The sequence below is a fragment of the Tubulanus polymorphus genome, chromosome 4 (assembly GCF_964204645.1).
Source record: "Tubulanus polymorphus chromosome 4, tnTubPoly1.2, whole genome shotgun sequence".
Classification (NCBI taxonomy): domain Eukaryota; kingdom Metazoa; phylum Nemertea; class Palaeonemertea; order Tubulaniformes; family Tubulanidae; genus Tubulanus; species Tubulanus polymorphus.
In genome coordinates, this window is record NC_134028.1 from 8,364,632 (window position 1) to 8,379,635 (window position 15,004).

General features: G+C 37.6%; 2 protein-coding genes across 8 annotated transcripts in view; one reads left to right on the plus strand and one right to left on the minus strand.

Annotated features, from left to right (window-relative positions):
* Positions 1-1,181: 1,181 nt before the first annotated feature.
* LOC141903256 (STAM-binding protein-like A) lies at positions 1,182-9,558 on the minus strand. Of its 2 annotated transcripts, none has more exons than XM_074791344.1 (11): positions 9,469-9,558; positions 8,366-8,601; positions 7,947-8,022; positions 7,596-7,688; positions 7,422-7,520; positions 6,909-7,045; positions 6,133-6,319; positions 5,089-5,226; positions 4,345-4,457; positions 3,802-3,904; positions 1,182-3,093 (listed from the first exon to the last, which is right to left on the minus strand). In XM_074791344.1, exons 2-11 carry the CDS (start codon positions 8,581-8,583, stop codon positions 3,028-3,030), a joined length of 1,230 nt encoding a protein of 409 aa, XP_074647445.1. In that variant the 5' UTR covers positions 8,584-8,601; positions 9,469-9,558; the 3' UTR covers positions 1,182-3,027. The 2 variants fall into 2 exon arrangements, with proteins under 2 accessions (XP_074647445.1, XP_074647446.1); XM_074791345.1 differs by lacking the exon at positions 9,469-9,558 and adding an exon at positions 9,204-9,331.
* A 400-nt stretch (positions 9,559-9,958) lies between these two features.
* LOC141903259 (protein FAM13A-like) overlaps positions 9,959-15,004 on the plus strand; it is a 36,224-nt gene continuing 31,178 nt past the window's right edge. For 5 of the 6 annotated variants that reach the window (XM_074791352.1, XM_074791349.1, XM_074791351.1 and 2 more), the window contains exons 1-2: positions 9,959-10,062; positions 10,625-10,797. In XM_074791352.1, coding sequence (XP_074647453.1) covers positions 10,732-10,797 — 66 coding nt within the window. In that variant the 5' untranslated portion in view covers positions 9,959-10,062; positions 10,625-10,731. Of the gene's footprint in view, positions 10,063-10,624; positions 10,798-12,046; positions 12,067-15,004 lie in introns of all 6 variants that reach the window. The other variant, XM_074791354.1, reaches the window with a different exon arrangement.

Here is a 15,004-nt window from a genome sequence, read left to right on the forward strand (position 1 = left end):
CGGATCTGGAAGTGACTCACTTAGCTTTCATGAAGCATTGTTTAGCATCAAGCTTGGAGTAATCATTTGACCATTTGGTCAAATCATTACTCCAAGCATCAAGTGAGTGGTTTACATGTGAACTTTTATTAGGCACGGGCCAAATTTGACTCTGCCTGATCTGTGCCAATTTGGACCAGGCCAAATCGTCTCCGTGTGATGGCGGCTACTATTACCAATTCATCCATTTCGAATCGTCCAGATTTCATGCATACATTTGAGTATTTACCTAAACATTAATTAGAATTGAAAAATGGACGAATTTAAGACATTACCACCGCACTTGACCACCCTTTCTTTTGTCTTATCGAAAAAGGAAATGCCCAGAGTGGTTCCAGGCCGCCGATTGATACGCATATCTGAAAGTGTCTAATGGAGTTGATAGGGAATGCACAATGTGTAAAATGGAACTATAGTAGTAACATCTGATATAATGTTTATTCAATATCATGCATTGTGTAAAATTCAGATAGTAATAATTGTTAGTGTGCAAGATGCCAAATAATTTTAAACCCCAACATTAAGGGTTAATCTTTCTTATTATATATAAAATGATTTTAGTGATTCGTCTATTTTTTCATTGAACGCATGGTTTTCATGTACATTTTCCATACATATAAGGTAATATAGTATATTATTATTATTATTATAATTATTATTATGATTATATTAAATATGACGTTTTGTTGAGAAAACTTCGATATGAAGAAATTTATCCATGATTCAGTGAAATAAAGCAAAGCTTTTATTGTAATTTCAGTTAAATATTTGGTTTTTTTTTTAATCATTTTTCACATGTGGTTAATTTACGAGCCGTTTCAAGCACGGATTAAGATTTTACTCCAGTTACACCCTCCTTGTCTACCATTCATAACAATGTCAGTTGATGAACTCTACAAAGGATTAGGTTTTTCATCCCTAACTTTCAGTATCACTGTCGAGTATTATAAGCTAGTTGCTTCTCCTATTGATTGTTTGAGAGTCCAGAAATGACTACGAGAATTAAAACCCATGACAGCCTGGTTTGAGAAAGACCAATGGTTTTAACCCTTTCAGTCCATTGCACCATAGTGCAGTGTATAAATTGGCGATTAACTTGACTAGTACACACCGCATACTCTATAATGTACACTAGCCTCTTTTAAAAACAACAAAACACGATATAAGAAGGCATAGATTTTATTTTACTGGTATTTAAAATACATACCAGTAATACACAAATACAGTGAAACCCACATAATCCGGATCAGTACCTTATTAACAGACCAAATATACATAATGTATGTAAAAAAGGATGTTTAATTCAGACTTCTGATGTACCAGAAGGATTTCATCCATCCCCATTGATCTGAATTAAGTGAGGTCTACTGTATGATAACAATAGCACCTGAACCTAGGGCTGAGGGAATTATTATTATGAAATTAACATTGATTCAGTCAGAATTTTGCCCTTAGAAACTTCCATAAATCACTATGACCAAGCCTTTTCAAGGTGAACCTGAGGAATCCCTTCAAATAGCTCCTAGAATGCATCTTAATGAAATCTTCAAAATTCAGACTAAGGCACTAAGCAGGTGCAGCTTCAGGGGAGTGCTTCGGCTGCTAGAAACCCCCTTCGTATTATTCAATCTTCATGTTTTCAACGCTTCATTTCAAAGTGCATCGAAGATGTACCTTGATGATGAAGCGGTGCCTAAAAGCGCTCAGAATTCATGAAAATGAGACTAACTTTTCAGAATTTTTTTTTGGCTAGGAACTCCAAACTATGCTTTGAGAGCATACAGTCCTACGTCTGATTAACCAACAGAGCACTCCCCTCATTGAAAATCAGGGATTCGCCACTGCTAAGGTGCTCTCTGTCTCCAAATTTGTCAATATTGACTCCTGGATCAGCCCGCCACAAAATATGCATTTCAATCATACAAACACGCTTTGTAACTTTGGTATAAATAACAGACACACATTCAAGGAATCCTAGCATCTCAATCTAATTAAACATTACCGATCATCAAAAAATTAGAGTTGAAGCAGAGAAATCAATATATTTTACACGTACATACATTCACATGTATGCGTGAACAGGAAACATGCACATGTGACCAACAAACATGTGAATTTTGGATAAATTAACATCTTAGTGATCTAGGGGTTCAGGGACTTGGAAAGTGGTTTGAAATGCTCAACAATCTGACGATTTCAATATTCAACTCCTCCTGGTGAACATATACAGAAACCAATGACCTTGAAAGTCACCACAATCATAGAACATATCATTAGTTTACAATTTTGCAATTGATGATGGTTACAAAATACGCCTAGAGGCCATTATACATAGACAAATTGTATATAATTCGATATTCAACTCCCTGGAGGTAAAAAATGGCTGATCCCAATTCCTCGTGAGGCGATCTATCCTATGACAGTGCTTATAATAATCAAATATCAAGACTATTAGATTAAAACCTGCTGATATTTTCCTCGAAAAACCTTTTTTTTTTTTTTTTTTTTACGAATGAGGACTGATGACACTTAAGATGGCCGCTGATTGCGTGACAACTGACTGATCGAAAAGTGAACGCACTAGCCCACTGGGACACAAGTCCCGAGTGGACTGAAAACTTAAATCAACAATAATTTACAGTGAAACCTGCTTAAGTCATTGTAGTTGGGGAGAACAGCACGTAGACAATCTATCCAAATGATGACTTCAAAGTCAGTAAATTGATTTGGAAATACCAATTGACTTATGCAATGTGACGACTCATCTGACAACGACTTAAGCAAGTTTGACTGTACTATTTTAAACATCTTGATACGCAATCAACAATTTAATTTCTAGTAATTATTGTTCAACACTCATCTTACGAAATAAACCATTTTTGTCCATTTGGCACACAACACGCGTATAGTTATCCGGTTGAATTATCCTCATTATAAATTACGAAATACAATGTTCATTCAAGTTAATATCGAGTTTATGGTTTTGAGTTATTTTTTACGCAGGTCAGCTACGACTACATTTTTGGTGTTGTTGACTTTCACGTGTGAGCCAGTCTGAAACAAATCGAACATGAATAATTCAGCAATTCATATCAGTTTCCTGGCATTATTCGTTACTGATTTTGTTGCAGATTTGTCAATATCAGCAGTATCCATTCGTAGGTGCTTGAAAATCACCAAATGCTTTCTTGCAACACCCCAAACAAGGCTCAATGCATTGCTAATTCGAAGATTTCATTTTAATTAATATACGCCCAATGCATTGCTTACTGGTATTTGCTTTCAATTTTCAAGATTCAAATTGATCGGGTTGATATGGTACACGCGTATTGATTATGGTGTGGTATGATTTTCGTTTTACTAGAATCGAATTTTGTGACATCATTGGCGAGATATCATATAACATCCAACAAAATCACACCAGAGGCATTTTTTGAGTCCTTCGCTAAACACTTGACTACGCTTATATAGTATTGGCCGGGAATATCCATACCATATAAGCACTTATGGTATAAGCGTATATCATCATAGTTTTACGATATGACTTATATCTCAGAAAATGTTTTACGGCTATCAGCTTGCAAGAACGAAGCACGTATATCTCCCCTCAGTAAACTTGTATTCAATAAAATTTGGACCAATATTAATGCCTAATTTACATATTCATTTGTATGTGTAAGGTATATATGTATAGGCAGATTTAATGAAAATGAAATCCATTCATCTAGCATATCACCCAAGGCTGGATCAGGACCTATTTACCTCGAACAGCGCAGGTTCGCTCGGATGCGGATGAAATCCACGTTGGCGACAATTAGCAATGAACTGTAAACCGTAATCAGGCGTCAGTGAGAAAAATCCAGTTCTACAACAAAGCACAAAAAAATATACATGTTTTCGAAAAACGTAAAGTAAGATTAAAGAAATATTTTCATACAAGTTAACGTGGATTTAGTGAAATCATCAGTTGAAGAATATCGTAATATTGCACTATTCGGCCAAACAGAAACACCACAGGGCAGATTGCCTTGGATTATTGCATGGCCAGACCAAAAGGTTTCAAATTTCCAATTCCAATTCATGTGACCACCTCCAATCGTCACTCGACTGCGCCGCACTTTTGCATCCTCCCTCGGCAGGGATTCGAACCTGATGGCATCGCTAGACTCAGCCACGGCATGAAACCCTACTACCACACTAGCCCGTGAGCGCAGGTACATGCACAGGTACATGCGCAGGTACATGCGCAGGTTTGTCGCTAGTTAGCAGCACAATCAGCTATGAGGAAAGGTCAGTTATACTTACTCATTATATTTAGGTGAGCAGACTATCGCTATCGCTTCAGGCATCATTAATTGATAGGAACAGTGAGTATGTAAATCAACGCTGGATAAGAAAGCCGTTTGAGTTGGATGAGTCTGAAATCAATATCGATTCACTAATCATAGACACTGAACATAATCATCCATTACGACCTAATATACTTGATAGACGAGGTAGTTGATTATTACGTAATAAATCAGGAGGGCCACTTTTATTTGACTTGCTTTTCTCCCCGACTTTCTCCACACTATTCCCTGACATGCACGTGGTATTCTTGACTTGATCCGCTAAGAATCCAGTCAATTAACGCAGACAAATACGTATGACATAGATGGAAACTGTTTGATTTCATGCGTGATCTTGCAATCTCAACAAATTTCCCTGACTTTTCCGTAATTCTTAGCATTTTTTTACAAAATTCCCTGATTATTCCCCGACTTTTTCAAAGAAAAGAACATTCCCAGATTTTCCCCTGATTTCCAGGTAAGTGGCCATCCTGTTAATGTACGCTCCCAAAGGAACTGTATGCAGTTGTAGGACTTTATGCGGAGGGATCAATCTGCAGCCTGTGGAACCACCCCGTTTAGATGAAGTTCATAATTGTAGAGTGGAGACGATCACTTTTTGAAATGGCGTTTGAAGCTAGTTTATTTGTTAGTTTCAGTTCGACAACAATCTAAAATCGCCCTCGCTGAAGGAGCTTTTTTACCGCTTCTGAAAACTTACATGAATCCAACCTAATGTAATTAAATCGTGTTGATCTTGATACTCGAACATATCCTCCTCACAATCAGTACTGCATGAATCCGGCGTTCCGCTCTGATTCGGTATCACCAGATTAGTTATAATAAATGCGTTTTGACTCTAAAATAAGAACAAGAGAACCACTGAATTTAAATCGTGTTGATCTTGATACTCGAACATATCCTCCTCACAATCAGTACTGCATGAATCCGGCGTTCTGCTCTGATTTGGTATCACCAGATTAGTTATAATAAATGCGTTTTGACTCTAAAATAAGGACAAGAGAACCACTGAGTTCACATCTACCTAAGGCTACTCAGGGCATGGGCCCCGCAGACAAGAATAAGCAGAGGGGATTCTTTTCCGTGATATATTCCTAATCATCAGCCTAAATTGAAGGATGTACGACAAATTTTAATGGCTTTTAGTTTTCTTCGAAATATTTTCAATATTGCAACTACCAGCAAATTTCAAGCGGAACTTATTTTGAACCATCAACCAAGAAACTCTGCCACCAGTTTTTAACACATTCGTTGCCACCGTATTTCATTTAAGTCATTACTATGAGCTAACTCTTAGTTGGCAATAGAGTGAGTACATAGTCGGCCATCGATCGAAATTAACCAATGAGCATTGAGAGCGAAGCAAGAATTTGTCCACATTGCCAGCCAACCAGGAGATATGTCATTCCAACCAGGAGATATGTCATTGCCAAAGTGTAAATATTCAGTAGGATAAGTTACAAGATAAATCATAGTGGCAATGATGGCTTAACTGGAGATGCGAGAAATCTTGCAGTTGGCAGTGAATATGTTAACCCTCTGAATCCCGGATTTACCAGACTACAGGATCCAGTTTCAGTCATGAGTTAACTCAGAGTTAACTCTGAGTTAAGATTAGTCCATTTTGAATGAGTTAACTCCGAGTCAAATCTTAACTCACAACTGTGGAACTGGGTCCTGACAGATTGGTGGCCTAAATGATTCGGTGCCGAAGAAATAGGCAGCACCGGTGAATGAAACTCACAAGTTTACCGCACAGAATTCCACAAGTTTCTATCGATTTCGCGGTGTTCGGTTGAGCGATATTCAGGAACGTGTCCATCAGAATGTCGGGCACGATAACGTCTTTGAAACCGTGTTTATTCAAACTCTTACTGCCCGTACTGGTAAAATGATCCGGCTTCGACGATCGGTCGATGATTGGAATTTCACTGCGGAAAAACAAAAAAATTCCCGAACGATATTTCATATCAACGAAAAATAACTAAAGATCTCATTCATTCGTTGAATAAATAGACACAAGGATTGTTATACCCTTCCCCCTCACAGGGATGGATCCAAGAGGAGGTGCAGGGGGTGCACACCCCTCAACTTGCCCTCAGATTTTAAGGGAAAATAGAATATCTTCTAATCAACTATGATATCAACTATAGAATATTTGATAAAAAGTTTTAATTCATGAGCATATTCTCTACGCTTCCAAAAATGAGCTAATGATCTGGTGCCCTTTTAATTATGATATGTCATAATTTGGGGGTATACCACCCCTCCCTGAATCAGATCCTAGATCCGCCCTTGGCTCATGTATGCATTTTCCTTCATAAACGTTAATACGGTATATAATCCAGGGCCCGGTTCTATAGCCTGGTATTATCTTTAACTCGGGGGCTAATTCAATTGAAAATGAATTCAGTTAGCCCCCGGGTTAAAGTTAATACCAGGCTATGAAACCCTGGATGTGTAGCAATAGGTACGTAAACTGAAAAGATTCATTTACAGGCGTTTAGTTCATGTACATACCCTCCAGGTGGTGCCGATGGACTGACTGGTGGTAACTGGTCGAACGGAGTCGGCGGACCTAACTGATTTTTCTGCTGCTCGATTTCTTTCTCTCGTAACAATCTCAACCGTTCCGATTCCTCGAGCAAAATCTGATTCTGATCAAAATACAAAACAAACAGCATCTTTTATGTATTGATCACGACAGAAAATGTTGAATTGCACGATAATTTTAGCACGGTTGGTTCTAGGCATCTGATCCATCTTTAAACTTTATTACTGTGTAAACCGATGATACGCTTTGTAAATATTAAGGTGTAATAAAGTAATTTTGAATAAATCTACATATCGATACAGATGCAACTAGTATGGTCAATTTCCTTTTATCTCAGTTTATTAAAGTTGTTTCAGTTTTATCGCTGAAGAAATTGACACTGACATAACTGAGTATAACTTAGTGAACCAGGCGGAACCTCACAGAATCATTGATCACCACAGTATCCTTTACGTTTACTAGCTTTAGTTGATACTAACTTGCTGATGTTTCAATTTTTCTTCTTCCTCTCTTCTTTGTCTCTCTTTCTCTTCTTGTTTCGCGAGTTCTTCTTTCACCAGTTTCGCTTTATGTTTCTTCTGAAAATGAATGCGAATACGATGAGGAAAATGTATTACGATGATAGGCCCGGCGTAAATATGACCCCTACCTACCTCTTCTTCTTTTCGTCTGGCTTCTTCTACAGCATATTTTTCTTTAAGTAGCTTCTTAACTTGTTCCGCTTTAGGAAAAACCACCTCTAATTTCTAGGAATGAATAAAATTGGCTGATATTTCAAATCTATAAATGATGTATCATACATGTAATTATAATGCAATTTCATATCTTTCTAGGACTTATTGACCCAATTTTATGACCTAATGTTGAAACTTCTACTAACGGTCTGACAAATAGAAATATATCTAGAAAGTCTTAATTTACCGGTAGTAAGATCAGATATTATCAATTGTGCGCTGTAATGTTATTTCAATGAAATCATATTCAAAAGGAATTAATTAACGTACTTTTTTGTTATTAGCCCGGTCGACGGTTTGTGTAGTTCTGTATTCTGGATGTTTTGGTAATTTTTCGACGAATAATCTACAAAGACAAAAATTGTATTATCTCCTTCCGAGTACTCAATCTGGTTACGGTAAACCCTATTAAAACGATTTTCACTGCACGGATTTTTTTTCAATTTTGTATATACTAGATTTAATTCCAATCAACATGGAATCTGGGCTTGCACAAAACAAACCAAAACCGATAAATATGTAAGACATCTTTGAACCCTTTCTACACCTCAGTGCGGTGTATAAAATAGTGATGGACTGCTAGTACGTCGCAATGTTGTGTATTTATGCTATTTAGTAATTTATTTTTTATCTCTACTACGTCGACCCCTACAGAGTTAAGATATTGAACATTGTACCGTAATGCTTACGAGATGAATTTCGAGTATAAGATAAAAGCACTCTCCAAATTGCCTTCTTCGTAGTAAACGTTGGCCATACGAATCATTTCGAGCCCCGAACGAAAATATCGCCTCGGCGGAATCGTTGGATCGACGTCGACCTGGCAGCCGTAGTCGCACAACGCGCAAACGCGTTTACCCGGATCGCGAATATCCGGGAATAATCCTTCGGCAGGAACGCGATTCATCTCCGATGTATACCGTAACTGAAAAAGAAAGATAATAGAAATACATGACGAGCGTTAATAAGCAGGGTTAGGTAGAGCAAACCGTTTCTTATAAGACTTACGTTAGACACTCAATATTTTGAACGCCTAAATACAATCATGGGAGAAAAATTGAAAAAGAGCAATTTCCGTAAAAAAATTAAGGACAAAATATCATGGGTAGTTTCATGGGAAAAGAGTCTAAAGGGCGTTGCCAGAATGCCCTTTTCTTATTTTTGTCCCGAAAATATTTGATAATAACCTCAGATCTTGCTTGTGGGCCCTCCCTAGTAAGTGACCTAATTGTTGGTATTAGGCTCAGCTTATAATCAAATGGGCTTCGTGAAAAATATCAACAAGTTGCTGTCAACAATGATATTGATAAATCTTTTTATCGACTTGAGGGACTATAAAAAAAAATTTAGTATGATTTTATATAAATGTTTCACCGTACAGAATAGTATCTACTCACTTGATCTACTGTTAGAATATAACAGGAATGAAAATACATGGGCTTATAATTGAAAAGATGTTCATTCAGTTGACGAACCATGTCCACAGACTTTATAGAAGTAGACCAAGTATAGTAGAAGGGTTCTTACTTTATTCTTTGTAGAGCTAAATTTTCATGTCACTTTTGTCAAGAATATATCGATAACCAATACACAAAGCAATGACACATAAAACGGTTTTATTTATTTTTAGGCAACTGTCAAATAGACCTGTCAAATTTCGCAAAGATACACCGTCCGCTAGCGCCACCTACGATACCGAAATTCTGCTAAATTTTACGATTTCACTAACTTTAGGGTGGCACGTTAAAAATGACAATCACAGTTTCTGAACTGATCATACACTCTTTGGTACCTGTCGTATCTTTAACAGTCTAACCGATAAATATCGATAAATTGAGGCCTCAGCGCGATTTTAGATTGTACTTATTTCCTACTTTGTGCGGACTGCGGAACGGACATAGAATAGGATAGCGAATTGAGTCTCAAATTTCTTACGCTCGTCGTGGTTCTCTATTTCAAATCTAGAATCAATCATAGAATCGTATTGGCTACTGTTGGCGTATCATATCCAGATCATTAGATGCAACAGTAGTTTCACTGTGTGGAATACGGGACGGTCATTCAATAAAATTGAATTAACTTGACAAAATTCTATTTCGCCCTTTAAGCGCCCCTTTCTTAAGATCCCTGTACCATTCTATTGTCAAAAATACTCGTTCGATATCAGCTAACCATTGATCCCCCTTATTGCCTTATATCCATCTAATTAACGAGCAATTGTTAATGAAAAGTGCGGTAACTGTAATTGCGGCTTGTGATTGGTCGAATTCTCTAGCAGGCATTTTGTATGTCAACAACTGACAACTCTCTGAAATCTGGAATTATCACTAGGAATTTGAACTGTTTCCAGGTTCCACTTTGATTTAGGAATATATCTGCCGTTTTTGTAAGTACCGTCCTCGTCGTATGAATGTCTGTTTCATTGTCGTTAAAGATTGTTGTTGAAAAACGTGTGGTTGTCAACAAGAAGATGACTGAAAAAAAAACCAGACTCAGAAAATCGAGATTCTTCACCATGCACTAATTTAATTAAAAAAACCTAAATTAAATTTTATTATTGCTATCTACGAACTCAATCTGAAGCGTTTACTGTGAATGGACCATTCACTTTTAAGCATTAAATTGTACCGGGGTAAGGCCTTTAGTCAGTAACCTGTCTGTGGTCGTGGTTTAGTTTCATGATCATGGGATATTTTCACAAACCACATCTAGGCCTAATTGGTTGGTATAAGCCCATCCAATTATAAAAGCTGCCTTCATCAACGATTAGGACACTAACTATCTATATAGCCAGCTGAAAGTAGGCCTAAAACTTTGATGAATCAGTAGGCCTAGTCACGATATCCACGTTGAATGACTTAATGATTTGAGATCGAAGAAGGGTTTGTCAAACCATCAGGTCGAAGAAACTGTCCTTGTAAAACTTATGAATTTTATGATGTTTTCAGATCGAAAGTTTGAACGGCGCGCCAAAGTGAGATTTTAATAGGACCTAGAAAAGAAGATAAACAGGACAATTCAGTAAATTTCCTTGGATAAAATGTTTTTATAAATAATGCAAAAAGATCAAATGGTTCGTTCAGTTAAATCAAAAATGGGATCGTCTTCAAAAAATTCAGAGGTAAGAACTTTTTCCATTTCTACGCTTAGTTTTGTCTTCGTGAACCAGTAAGCTCAGTAGGAAAAAATCAAATTTTAATCACTCTTGAGGAAATGTCAATTAACCGTAGTTAAAACTGCTACTTCAGAAAATCTATCTTATCGCTGATCTGATGGCAAGATCCTGCAATTATACAGTAAACCCTGCCTTACTCGGACATGGCCAACTCAGACTTTTGACTAACTCGAATTATATTTCTGACTTTCCTAATGTATTTTCCTATCCTTAACTCGGACTTTCGCTTACCACGGACCTATTTTCCAGTCGCAGTTTGTCCGAGTTAGGCGAGGTTTAGGCCTACTGTAGTACGCATTTGATGCTACAATATTTTGGGCGTCAAACTAGACAGGCTAAACATCGCATAGGGTGTGGCAACTTTTTTTGCATTCGATTAAAAATGCTGAAATGTTGAGGGCACATATATACATGGGACATACGCCTAACACCTCATAACTTTTTTTGACAGATTAGCACGATAAGGTCTTCTTATTTGAAATTGAACCAAAAGAAATATTGGTTCGACTAATGCCAGCCAGACCAGTCGAACTTTTTTCTGCGACAACATTAAATTCCATCGTTGGATTTCCCTATCAATTTGTTGTTTTTAATATCCACTGATTAGAAGGTGTATTTATGACCTGGGCGGGCCTATAGGCCTAGATAGTGTACCTTGGTCCACATTTCTGGGTTGAATATTTAGCTAGAAGCCTACTTAGGCCTTGAAATGATTTATCAAAATAATGGAGGCCAGTTGCTCAAAAGTTGGTTAAAGCTAACTGGTGGATAGTTGAAATGGTGACAATTGTTACAAGGGTATTTATTCACCAGTTGTTTTATCTTAAACCACCCTTTGAGCAACTGGCCCCCTGATTTTTGATTCACAACTGTAGAGCTGTGACATTTGATCGACTTTTGTCTCACTCAAATTTGCTAGTATTGCTTAATGAAATTAACATTTGAGATTGATAAATTGTGCAGCAACTGGACAATTAGATTGTGTTAGAAAAAAACATGCATTTGGCCTCCTATGGGCACTAATTTTCATAGGCCTATCTAATATGATTGCCTATCTCTGATTAATGTCTGATCAATATTCAGGTTATTTATTTCATAATATCCAATGGACTTTTTTTGTCGTAAATCTCGCTATATTTTGACACACGTATCGATAAACTAACCTCTTGACTTTTGGCACTCCTTTTTGCTTCAGGCTCACTAAACATACTCAAGGTTAGTCCTATTTTATTTGCATGGTTTTTGTCGTGGTGTTTGTTTGTTTCTTCCGATGATGTTCGTGCGGTGTTTGGTTCTACGCTTTTGTTTAGCTGTATTATTGTTTTTAGCAATTTTTTATCGATGTGAATATTTTCAGTATGAATTGTTTTTTCGGAAGCGTTTCAGCATTTGTTGTTTCATTGTTCGTTGCTCCTATTCGTTGACTTTTTATCAGGGGCGGCAGATCCCAGTTTGTTCCTATTTCGAGGCAGTATTTGAGGGGAAACTAACGGCCCTAAAGCCAATTGATATTTCATGCAACTGCGAAATTATTTGAAACTCGTCGCTTGATTGTGGGTTTAATTGGAATGCGAAATCAATTTCGTACATTCATTCATTCATTTCAGTTTTTTAGTCGCAAGCATCCAAGTTGCAAAATGCCAAGCATGATCGATGAACCGTAGAAAATCTTTTGTTCCTGTAAAATCGCTGCACGCTCCAACTAGTGACATTAAAAGCGATGTTGTAAAATGCACATGCACGCGTTATCGTAAGATTTTTAGTCTCAAATTCAAAGTTCACCTCTACCTGCAATTGGCTCTCAACAGTCGCCTGCCTGCATCAGGCTAGAGCTCTATTTTGGGGTCAAGGCGCCTCGGAAAACTTTTGAAATTACTGGTTTTACGGAGAATACGGCACTACACCGGTTTTCTGGGCCCAGTTTTATAGAATGCGATTAACTTAAACCCGCGGGCTAACTCAATTAAAAATGAACTGAGTTAGCCCTGGGTTCAAGTTGATACCAGTCTATAAAACTGGGCCTTGTTGGCTATATAGGGGGGCATGTGAATTGTAGTACTGCTAAAAATGTGGACTCCAGGGGTCAGTTGCTCAAAAGTTGGTTAAAGATAACCAGTGGATAGATACCATAGTAACAATGACCTTTCAATTGTCACTATGTCAACCTACGAGCAATTTGCTCGCCAACCTTTGAGCAACTGGCCCCAGACTACAAAGCAAAGCAGTTTGATCCGCCCCTGTTAAATGTCAATTTTTGAAAACCTTATCAAAATTCCTGATTAGTTAGTAGTGCCTGCTGCTATTGTGAAACTAATTATATAATTAATTTCCGGGTTGTTGATGTTTTTCCTGGTTCGGGGTCGCAGCCCTATCGCGGCGATACATCGGTGACATTTTTTATCCGCTTATGAAACTCGCGTTTAATTGAATCCTTTAATGTCACCCGAGGCCCGACCCGACCGGCAGCTGTTACTTGACTTCCTGGTTCAAATGTTAAATCGATTGTATTGTTCTTCGAATTTGGAAAAATTGATTGATCGCTCTAATATGCCTTTTTGATATTTCCTGGCAGTATTCAAAGATTAGTTATGCTGAATTCTTTTACAGTATTTTAATATCACTTACTATTCACGTGTTATATTTTAAGCATTTGCCTGAAATATATCGGGCTGAATCATGGAAAAAACTGGTTTTTAATCCTATTTATTTTTACTTTCCTTTAATATATTGTTAAGTACTAGTCAAGAGGTGAATCTGCACTGGTTAGACACATTCTTATCAGACCGGCAATGTTTTCGAAATAGTTATGAATCAAACCGTATGGAATACGTAGGCCTCGGCCTATATGAAATAGATATACGATATCATATTTTTTTCTTCACGATGTCTTCGTCATTTTTGTAATGTTGACCTATCAACATTCATACCGAATTATCAGCAGGTCTTTCCTGGAATTTGAACCTGGCGGGATCGAGAATGCCACACCATGAAACCCTGCCTGATTAGGGTACATGCTCAGCTCAGCCGTACGAAAATGTGTCGTACCAATCAGTATTGTAATCACTGCGGCAAACTCACGGATATCCATAGATAGAATAACCCAGGCTAAAATAAAAACACAAATTCTGATTGGCTGATGAGGGTTCTACACTGCAACAAAGTTTTGATGGCATCAGGTTCGAATCCCTGTTTAGGGAGCAAGGGCGGACGGATTCTTTGAAGACCTTGTTGGAATGGGCACTAAATGCGAAAAGGGCAGATTTAGCAATGGCTGCTCGCAAAACGTTGACGGGGGTTCTGGTGGCTCTCCCACAGAAAATTTAGGATAAACAGAAAAAATGTTTTCCAGGCTTTTTGGAGGGCACATTCGAATTTTGAAGGGCGTGGACCAATCCACCCGGTCCACCCTCCTAAATCCGCCCTTGGGGAAGATGGACCGGCTGATAGCTTTTAGGAGAAATGTCTAATATAGTTCCATCTAACAAGAATGATCCCAAGGATGTTTCAGTTATTTTTAGCCAAATGGTCTCTCATGTAGGTACATTATGTACATGGGTACATTATTAGTCAAACTCTGTTATGGTAAATGGTCATCGAGTCGTCCCATTATTTTGGACATCCTTAATTTGTATTTCCAATTCGACCTTCAAGTTTAAGTCGTCATTTTAATGGATAAGTTATCAACATAATGTCTATCCCCCCTCACAAAAGGATTGAATCCGAGATTCCAATTTCTATGTCTGATTCTACTTTCCAAACTAACTTTGAAATAGTCCTCGCTGATAAGGGATTATTGAAAAAAAATGACAAATCTGAATTGGTCTGTTGCATGCCCGACTGCTATATATGTGATATATTTTTTATGTTAACAGCGGAGTCAATGTATTATAACATACTGTAATAACAACAGCTCTGGTGAAATTATGTGAAATGTGTATGGAAATAGTGCATGCAAATTGTCTATTTGTCCTCGGAGAGTCAGTCGGTCCTGTGTCCTGTAAGCATGATTGCGGATTAATGCGGGAATATTATCCGAGCCGTTTCTGTCATTATGTAATATGAACCATCTACCATCAACTGCAGATATGCATGTACTGAAACCACTGAAACTGCATAAACAAAAATGACGGCTGTCAAAATTGAAATTTACCAT

What these genes read in the sequence shown, in the direction of transcription:
- LOC141903256 (XM_074791344.1), bottom strand. Translation starts at nt 8,583, where the DNA reads ATGAATCGCGTTCCTGCCGAAGGATTATTCCCGGATATTCGCGATCCG. An exon ending in ACCGGGCTAATAACAAAAAA is followed by an intron (nt 7,689 to 7,946) that starts GTACGTTAATTA and finishes ATTCATTCCTAG; the next exon opens with AAATTAGAGGTGGTTTTTCC. An exon ending in AAAAATTGAAACATCAGCAA is followed by an intron (nt 7,046 to 7,421) that starts GTTAGTATCAAC and finishes TATTTTGATCAG; the next exon opens with AATCAGATTTTGCTCGAGGA.